Source organism: Gallus gallus, chromosome 4 (assembly GCF_016699485.2).
Source record: "Gallus gallus isolate bGalGal1 chromosome 4, bGalGal1.mat.broiler.GRCg7b, whole genome shotgun sequence".
NCBI lineage: Eukaryota > Metazoa > Chordata > Aves > Galliformes > Phasianidae > Gallus > Gallus gallus.
The window spans coordinates 243620-253487 of NC_052535.1; the positions used below are offsets into that span (position 1 = coordinate 243620).

Genomic DNA, 9868 nt, shown 5'->3' on the forward strand with positions numbered 1-9868 from the left:
TCATTACTCATTCAGTATTTAATATTTTAATGCCTAGTGAGGTCAAATTCACCAAGGGCTCAAATAACCAACTGTGTTTTTAATAAAATAAGGTGTGTGCCTTCCTAAAGGGAAGTGAAGGATCACTTGTTAAGGCTTATACAGTCAGCACAGAACACCCCGTTTACACTGGTTCATAGAACCGTTTGGGTTGGAAGACATCTTTGAAGACCCCCAGCCCAAACGCCCTGCCACAGGCAGGCACGCCTCCCACTGCAGCACACTGCTCTGCAGCCCTGCCAAGCCTGACCTTGAACACTTTCCATCACTGGTCATCTACAACTTCTCTGGGCAACCTGCTCCATCATCTCACCACCCTAATCACAGAATGAATTCTTCTTTATATCCCGTTTAAATCTACCCTCCTCTAGTTCAAAACTATTGCCTCTTATGCTGTCACTAGAGGCCCTGATAAAAATCTCCCTCTTTCTTCTTACCCCCGTTTATATACTAAAAGTCAAGCTTCCTCAGCTTCTAGAAACAAGAGCTCCACCTTTAAGCTTTTTATACTTTATATATAGAATAAATCCAAAGAGAATTTGTGAATTTTTAAAAGGTTCCATTTTCATTGTAATTTTTTTTAACTTATCAGAAAAATCTCACAGCTTTCTTCTTCCAGCGTGGTGACCCAATGCTGGCCCTGGAACTCTTTAGATTGATAAGGAGTTCTTAAATAGAACATACGGAATGTTCTTGACTTCAAATAATGAGATTCTGACAGACCAAAGAGGGCAGAAGACCACACGGAACTGTGGTGGTAGGGAAACTCACAACACTGTGTCTCTAGAAATAAGATTCCAAACCGGTCTATATTTTACTCTGAAGGTTAATAACTGAATGGAATTTTCACAACCATCTGAGATCACAAAAAGAAGAGTGCCTTCCCTCCAGCTGCACTTCACGTAATATTAGTGAGAACAGTACTGAAATCAGAGATAAAATTACAAATTTTGCATTACCAGTAAACAGTGAATGCATTCAGTTCCTTGCTTGGTCAAAAAGTGACATGCTTATTTGCTGAACAGACAAAAGCAGGTTCCCAGAAATCATACCACAGAATCACAGCACGGTTGGGTTGGAAGGGACTTTAAAACACAACCACCCCCACCCTGTACCATGGGCTGGCTGCCCCCCAGCTCAGGCTGCGCAGGGCCCACCCACGGCCTCAGGAACCTCCAGGGATGGGGCACCACAGCTCTGGGCAGCAGTGCCAGGGCCTTCTGTCCTCTGAGTGAAATGTTTAACCTGCATTAATGTAACTGCTTAACAAGTTAAGCATAAAACTTTCACATCCTTACAAGTACCTGTCTCTGCCACTTGTGTGTGCTACAGCAAGGAGACCATTGGTGGCATTTTCCAGGGTATCAGTGATGTCTCGGATGATGAGACCTGTACGATTTCCATCCTCATCATCTGAATTATGTTCAGAAAAAGCCATCTGCAGGATAGGATATATCAAACAGAATGAATAAATCAAAAAGATTTTGTCATTTTTAAAATGTTTACTTTCTTCTCTTCTTGCAGCTTCCATTTCCCATTCAGATTTCATCCACACCAAGCTGTACTGATTTGCACTCTACAGAGAGGGCAATGCTTTAAATTGGTCTATTTCAAAATAGAGTGCATTTCATTATAGCGTTAGGACACCATCAGCTGTAAGGAAGACTTCAAGACCACTGTAAAGCACCTTGTCTAACTCAGGGTCTCTTTCCCTGCACGGACTTACTGCTTGGCCACTCTCCACAGGTATGCGGACATACTGACGGCTGTACTTGGAAGGTGAAGCACCTGCAGCATCTGTCAGAGACCTGAGACAAAGTACAATGTTAGCGGATCCTGCTGCAGTAAACAGCTGTAGTGATGCTAGATGTGTGCAGGAGCAGTAAGAACTATTACCCATCCACTTCTAAAACCAGCTTTTTGACATTACTTTTAGTAAACAGATTGCAGACGGATCAAACTCTAAATACGCTTCTTGTTTTGTAGTGAATCAGTAACACTGGCACTTTCTTTTTTTTTTTTTTAAAGAGAGTTACCATTTCTGGCAACTGTTTCCTTTGAAATACAGAACATGGACTGCACTGTCTTCTCATCCCATTCAGTTCTGATTGCAAGAAATGCATGCTTTTTCAACTTCTACCACTTCTCTCAAGTATGAACAAAAGAACACAATGGCGGTAACAATATTCTCTCTACACCCTAAGAAAAGCATCTTGCTTCTAGAAATTGATTCATCTCGATAGTACACATCGGATGCTGCTTTGTGACCTGTCCAGTAATTACCTTTTCCTTTTGACCCCAACAATATAATTTCCTCGCATCAAACTTAGTATAAACTGAAGAATCTAAAAAGGAAAAACAAAAAGCCAGAAAGAAATTATCAGCTTGGCAATGTGAATACTAAAACATTAACTCAGACTTAGCTTTCATGATTTAAATTAACAGGTAAATTAAATATGCATTCATGCCCTTATCTTAAAAAGCAAAACGACAGTCACAAAAGGCACTGAAAAACCATCTCATTTGGATAGATATATACATACACTTTTAAGTGTAATAAAACAGCACAGGTCACTACGGAAGATTCCAGACCAGAAACAGCTGAGGGATAAACCAGAGAAAACCTGTTCCAGTGCAGCAACTCCTATAGTTTCCACACCGACTTTTGGCAGGTCTGTCTGACCCTTCACAGGCTCCATCCCGTGCGCCTGCAACCTCTCCCTTTAGGTGTCCATTACACTGACTCCAGCCCCACATTTACCCCCAGTTAACTTGACTTTCTGCTTTCTCTACAAATAAGATTCATTGAATTGAAATTCTTTTCACTGATATTTTCTTTAGTTTTTGCCTGTGAATCTTTGCTGCGCTGCTTCTTGGACACTCAGGAACTGTGAACATTTTCGTTATGCTGTATTAATATAGCCTGTTCAGCTCTGTGTCATTTGTCATTCTACATAAGCAAAGAATGCCATCAAGTATCACAGAGGCAGGAATAAGGATGGTAGCACTGAAGATGCTGCAATGGTACCTTAGACAGCAGCTTCTGTTGTTGACTGTGCTTCTGCCTTAGAACTGCCACTTCTTTCCACAGGGCCTTATTTTCTCTGCAATGCAGAATAAATCAGAAGACAGAGGATGAACAGAGTTTACTTTATATGATTTAGTTTCACAGCTTTCAAACTTTCACAGTACCTTGCAGGACCAATGGCAACATTTTTTCCATGTGTAACTAGCAATTGGTTCATCAAATTCACTGCTGTAAGCTCCAGGTTAAACTAACTCCGTTTTCCCTCCAGGAGGACCAAAAGCTCACTATTGGCAGGTTCTAATCTTCCACTGTTTCATCAGTAATCTTGATTTGAGGGTACTCCTTTCAAAGCCTCCAAATCTTAGAATAAGGACACGGTGTTTGGAAACAGGCTAAGTGCGACACAGACCACCTCAGAATGGTATCAAATGATTCATAAAACACAAAACCAAACAGGAGGTGGAGTGTACGCATCTCCTGAGCTCTGGTTGATACCCACTTGCATGCCAGTGATCTGGGTATATTACCATTGCCCAAACAAAAAGCACATGAAGGAGCAGAGACGAGGAAACACAAAGTCCATTTCTGATCAGGAAGAAAGCCAAACATTAATTCTAGTTGCATCTAGCCCTGTTGTGTGTTTAGAAGAGGAAAAGCTTCGACCCCCTAAAAAGCTACTATAGATGATGGCAACCAAAAGCAAATCTGAAGATAGCTAAGAAACTCACAGTTTGAACCTCCAGTCTGCTACTGTATTATGGGAACAAACCAGATTCAGAACGCTGTGTGGCATGAAATGAGGATTCTTAGGAAAAACAGTTTCACCTGTTTGCAGTTAAACTGAAACACATATTTAGCCAAGCTCCATTACATGTAAACTCTATTCAATGCCTAAGTGCTCCTGCAGCAGGCGGTACCTCTTCATGTTAGCCAGTCTGATATCCATGTTGTTCTGCTGCTCTCTCATTTCCTGGACTTCAGAGAGTACTTTGTGTAAGTCCTCTGCACAGACCTTGAGATCCTCAGTTCTTACTGCAGACACCTAAAATAGGACCAAGTTGTATATGCTTTACTAAAAACAGTGCCTTTTACACATTGTTCTAAATGAGCAGTGTAGTCAGGTTGTGGAAAGGACATAAATTTCATTGAAAGATTAGGGAAGATTACTAACTCTTACACATCACAAAATACCACAATTGATAAAGATGGCAGCCCCTACAACAATCTCGACTGTCTGAAAATAAACAAGATTGTGAATGACAACACCATCACAGTTCAAGCTAAAATCCAAAGCACTGATTGAAAATGGCCTTCACTGAGGCGTTCTCTCTGCCAGACCTGGTGAACGCTTGCTCCCTAGTGTCAAAAGGTAAGGCAAAACCAAAAGGACTGAGGAGTAAGGAGGGATGGTCACATTCCTTTCAGGTGTGAGTATACCTGCCTGCACAGGAGCAGCAAATTGCCATTAAGTTACTACGGAAAAAAAACAGGAGTCTAATTACATGATTGGAAAATCTGTCCCATACCAGGTGAACTGCAGATTCCTAAAGCACTGTTTCATCTTTTACCTCTCAGTGACATTCCAAGACTTTGTAGACTTGTCCTCAAAAAATCAGAGCCCGAACTGCTTTTCAACCCACAGCAAAACTGACAAATGCCACCTCTTCAGTGAGGGTGGAAGAGGTATTGAGCAGCAAAGAGCTCAGTTTCTTCTCCCCACAGTTCCATACTTAAAATATTCCAGTTCCTTCGGTAACTGTGGTGGTGCCATGAATGGCTTATATACAGTTCAAGTTTTAAAATAATAGATACAAGTTTTATACAAACGTTATAAAATAATAGGTCTCATTACATATGAACCACACGTACAGGCTTTGTAGGCATAGCTTTAAAAAAACTATTTAGCCAAATACAGACTGCAATGAAATCAAACGAGGCTGTAGCAGGTAACCACCAGACCTCCTTCCAACCTAAAAGCATGCTCTCATTTTACTCATTTTGCTAAAATCCAAGAGATGTGGAAGCATCTGAGATGAGCCTGATGTTTCCATGCAGGTTGGCTCACAGATCCCCACAATTTTTTAATTAAGAGTTGTATTAATTGGTCAAAACGAACCTACAATGCTGTAAAATAACGTTCCATTACTGTGTGATGACACAATGGCATTATGGAATTCTGTGCTAGAATTGCTCCTGCTTCTAACAACGCTTGTACATTAGCTCTCCCGTGCTAGTTTGAAGAATAAACTTCTGCAACTTCGTGCAGATTTCCCAGAAGCTGTTACTGCAGAATCACTGTAGGACAGTCTATCCACTCCAGCTCAAAAAGCTAATTGTAATTTCTCATGCTTTTCCCCCAACATTTTGGTTCTGTTTCAAAGTAAAACATCCTTCATCAAGCTAAAAGGCAACTGAGCAATTGGCAAAGACAGCTCACAGCCCCCTGCTGGTGGTTGGCAGATAAGCAGCAAATGTTTTCCAAAGCACACAAATCAACCGGGTATTATGCGTGGTCATTGCATTTTGATGTTAGAGCACACATTTGGTTTTTGATCTTAACTACTTTTAGAAGGCTCTGGGGAGACCTGATAGCAGCCTTTCTGTATCTAATGAGGGCTACAAGAAAGAAGGGACAGACTCTTTAGCAGGGTCTGTTGCGACAGGACAAGAAGAAATAGTTTCAAAATAAAAGAGGGGAGATTTAGATTGGATATAAGGAAAAAGTTCTTTTACAGTCAGAGCGGTGAGGCAGTGGCACAGTTTGCTCAGAGAGGAGTGGATGCCCCATCCCTGGAGACACCCAAGGTCAGGCTGTACAGGGCCCATCCGTGTGCACTGCAGGGGAGTTGGACCAGGTGACTTCTAAAGGTCCCTTCCAACTCAGACAATTCTAAGATTCCATGACATTATCCCTCTGCAGAAATAACTGTTTTATTAACACAATCCAGTGTTCAAAAGGATGCACTGAATGGCCTGACAGTTCTTTCTGTCTACAGTTTCAGATGCTTTTCTATTTGTTGTAGATAGTACTATATGCTAATATACTTTATGCACCCCAAATGAAATTCTGATTCCTCTTCAGCACACCACCCCTTCGTGGGAAGAATACCCGAAGGATGCAGACTGTAGATGCAAGTTTCAAATGCAGCCAGCATACCTCTTGGAAGGAAAGCCAAACTAAAACATTCTGCCAAGTACTAGGAACAGCTTTCTTCCACGTTTGTGGCAATAAGGGTGTCCAGACTGAGGCACACCAACAGAGATCCTAGCCCTAACAGTGAAATGGAGTAAAGAAAGGAAGTCCGGCATTCAGACGCACTCTTGTTTGAGGCTGAAAAACATTTCCATTATAGACAGTAAAGAGCAAGAAAAGCTAACGGATGTTTTATCCATTGCAAAAATCACATTTCCTGTGCAGCAAAGAATACATTTCACCAGAATTCACATGAATGTCTTTGGCACTAAGTAGAGCTTTTGTCTTTTCATCTGGAGTACTCCACCCAGTGCAACACCCATGGGATATACAGTGCCATACGTAATGTCAGCAGCTGACTGTCCCAGCATACCATAAAGGAAGGTGTGCAAGCTAAGACAAGCTAGCAGTTACAGCACCTGCAAAGAGCACAAGTCTGTCTCAGAGAAGCAACTGCTACTATATTTGATCAACTGTGATTCTGAGCAGACAGCTCAGCAAAGAATCAATCAAAACACAATTGTGACTCTAGCTAATCCTCAAGCCTACTCTCTGCTTTTATTAACTTGGGCAATGCAGCCACGACATTATAACACTCTAAAGAAAGAACTCCAAAGTTCAAATGTCAACATGATGTATGAAAAAAAGGTAGCTTATTCGCAAAATGGTGTTGGAAGAAAAATATAATTTATATGAGCTGATTACTGCTGCCTGTGCTGTACCCACACCACCTTTATCATTAATGAAACTGTTGAAGACAGCCGGACTCAATGTTGACCCTTGAGGTACACCATTTCTTACTGACCTCCAGCTAAAGTCTGTGCCACTGATAAAAGCTGCAGACCTTCTCCTGCGTGTTGCTAGACAACACCAGGGTGCGTTTTGTTTGAGAGCTAACAGGAGGAGGCCAAGCCAAGCATTAGTGTGGTATTCAGGAGGGAGCTGCTAAGGCTTGCCAGTACACAGCCTTGGTTCTCCGAGAATTTGTTGGCTGGAAAGTGTTTGAAACACTCAGAATTGCTCTAGATAAGCTTCTTTTCATAACAAAACCAGTGAAGTAAATAAATGCTTAGACTGACCTTGCGTTTGATGTTTTCCAATAAATGTGCATTTCCTTGCTTGAAGAAAGGGTGCTGGAACTCAATGACTGAGTTTTTCTCTGCTGTAATCATACCATTCTCCAAAGCAACCACCTTCCTGAAACCATCTGTGGAGAGAGATTGGAATAAAGTCATTTCTTTTAACGTAAAGCTTACTGTTACAAAACAGAACTAAAGAGAACGGCAAAGCTGTTGAAATACCTACAACTATAGAGCTATTGGAAACAGGAGCTTCCTTTCAGTGCTCAACTTTACTGCTCTGATCACCACAGACAGGGAACACACCTACCACACCACCAAATGATCTTGCAGGCTCTACAAACAGCATGCATGGCACAGGCCTGCTAGTCCTGGAAGGCAAGACAGTCCAAATAATTGTACAAGCAAGTCAGTAGATATTTCTTAGGACACCTCACATAAAATATTATCCCAACTGAATGGACAGTATGTCCCACCTTTCCTTTCATCCCTATAAATTCAGGTGACTGCATACCAAAACACATGCTGTTGTATCCCACCAGAGTCTATAGAATAACAAAAGGAAGAGAAATTAGTCCTCAGCCTATGGCAACACAGGCACATACAGCACTTCTTCCATCCCAGACCGCCTGCACGAAATAAGGCATTGCCAGCTCTATTTCCACTGCTTTAAGTACCAAAGGGAAGATGAAAATTAGTTGCCAGACCAATGTGTATCTCTCCTCATTCAAGTTTTGAGCACAGTTGATATATTTCAGCCTCACTGCACGCCAAAAGCACTACCATGCGAAAACTTCAGTTTAAGCAATGTGAGGAGGCTGCCACCCCACTGTATGCCTTTGTAGGAATATCTGTATTTTATTATTTAACTGTGTTATGAGACAACTGATGATTGTTTCTTCACATACAGACAGAGCATCCTTCAGATCCTCTCCTTTCCCGGGAAGGATTCACTTAATCACTTAACCCCTTACTGGAAAGGAAACTCTAAGCAAGGCAGCCAATTTCTGTGCAGTCTGTACCTTCACACGGCCCCAAACCGATCTGCTCCAAAGCAACTCTTTCTGCTCTGCACACTGGACTGACTTGGGATTGCCATCTCGTTCTGACTTCGCTGCCTGCACACACTGCACACACCTTATGGAGCAGGCAGTATGTGATGCTCGTGAGTAGAGCACAGAAAACATAAACAAGGAACTCAGTCCAGCTCGAGCCATCGGTGCAATTAACATTGCTTCAGCAGATAAAGCAACACATACACATGCATGCACAGCAGCTGATGCTTACACATGTTGAGCTGTCGGATGAAGCTGGAGATGTTGTTGTGTTTGAAGTACTTGGGGAGCAGCTCCTTGGCAAACCGCTGCTCATCCAGGATGCAGAAGTTCTCGCCATTCTGGGAAATAAGAGACAGTACCAGTGAGAACAGAGGTTCTGAGGCGCTGCTCTGATGTCAGGGCCGCTGCGAGAGCCAGTCCCTAGGGCGCCATGGGCAAAACACAGAAAGGCCATTGCCCGAGTGGGCTTAATGAGTTTTTAAGACTGTAACAAAAAAGCCTGAGGAAAGAAAAGCCTTACAAGGAACACTGCTCTGGAACTGGGGTTTGGTTGGTTTGTGTTTTGTTTTGTTTTTTTTTTTTTTTTCCCCAAAGTCTGAAGTTTTGGCCGGGAGCCAAAGAAAAACCGTTCTAAAAACAATCCCGGCACACGAAGGCCAAACGGCGCTCAGGCCATGCGCTGCGCCGCCCGGGGCTGCCGCTGTGCGCGGTGCGACCGCTAAAAATACCCGCGGGGGGGTGGGCGGGGGGGGCAGCGCGGGGCAGCGGCGGCACGGGGCGAACGGACCGCCCAGCGCGCACCGCGCGGGGCCGGATGGAGCTCGTGCGTTTCGTACGGTCGCGATGGGGACCGAACGGATCTCTTCGCCTTTTAAAGGCCGACACCCGGAGAAGCGGACGGAAAAATACGCGTTAGAAAAGGGCACGGAACGAAAGTCAGCGCCGCCGGCGTTTGTGTCTGCGTGCGGCTGCGGCGTCCCCGCCTGGAGGCCCTCGGCGCCACGAGAGGAAAACATTAAAGTTAATGGGTCCTCGGAGCGCAGTTGGGGTTTGTGGCTCAGACGCAGCGCCCGCGGCAGTGCCGCTCCTCTCCGATCGCCGCGCGGTGCGGTCGGGACGCGGCACAGAACCCCTCCAGGCTCCGCTCGTGCCACGCGACAGCGCTCCCGGCCCGGCCCGGCGCGCCCCCCGCAGCCCCGCTCCCCCTCCAACGCCGCCTCCCCCGGGCCTCGCTCCCCAGGGCCTCCCGGACCTCCGCCGCCTCCCGCTGCCCCGGGGCCGCCCTCACCCGGCTCCAGCAGATGACGTCGTCGCTCTGCGGATCCTCCACCAGGGCCCACAGCTTGGCCAGGAAGCCGGGCACCGGGGCGGCGCCGGGGGCGCCGGGCAGCGCCGACCCTTCCCTCATGCTCAGGCCGGGCCGAGCTCTCGTGCGGCGGCCGCGCGGGCGGATCCCCACCGGAGATCGTGA

The 9868-nt window shown here is 44.8% G+C and overlaps 1 protein-coding gene across 3 annotated transcripts in view; it reads right to left on the bottom strand.

Moving 5' to 3' along the window:
• Window positions 1–9854, bottom strand: part of HSF3 (Heat shock factor protein 3) — a 15011-nt gene extending 5157 nt beyond the window's left edge. For 2 of the 3 annotated variants that reach the window (NM_001305041.2, XM_015285250.4), the window contains exons 1-8: window positions 9686–9854; window positions 8627–8735; window positions 7340–7467; window positions 3985–4109; window positions 3068–3143; window positions 2323–2384; window positions 1766–1847; window positions 1344–1477 (exon numbers count right to left, since the gene is read on the bottom strand). In NM_001305041.2, the coding sequence (NP_001291970.1) occupies window positions 1344–1477; window positions 1766–1847; window positions 2323–2384; window positions 3068–3143; window positions 3985–4109; window positions 7340–7467; window positions 8627–8735; window positions 9686–9805 (836 nt within the window). In that variant the 5' untranslated portion in view covers window positions 9806–9854. Of the gene's footprint in view, window positions 1–1343; window positions 1478–1765; window positions 1848–2322; window positions 2385–3067; window positions 3144–3984; window positions 4110–7339; window positions 7468–8626; window positions 8736–9649 lie in introns of all 3 variants that reach the window. The other variant, XM_046939975.1, reaches the window with a different exon arrangement.
• Between the last annotated feature and the right edge of the window lie 14 nt (window positions 9855–9868).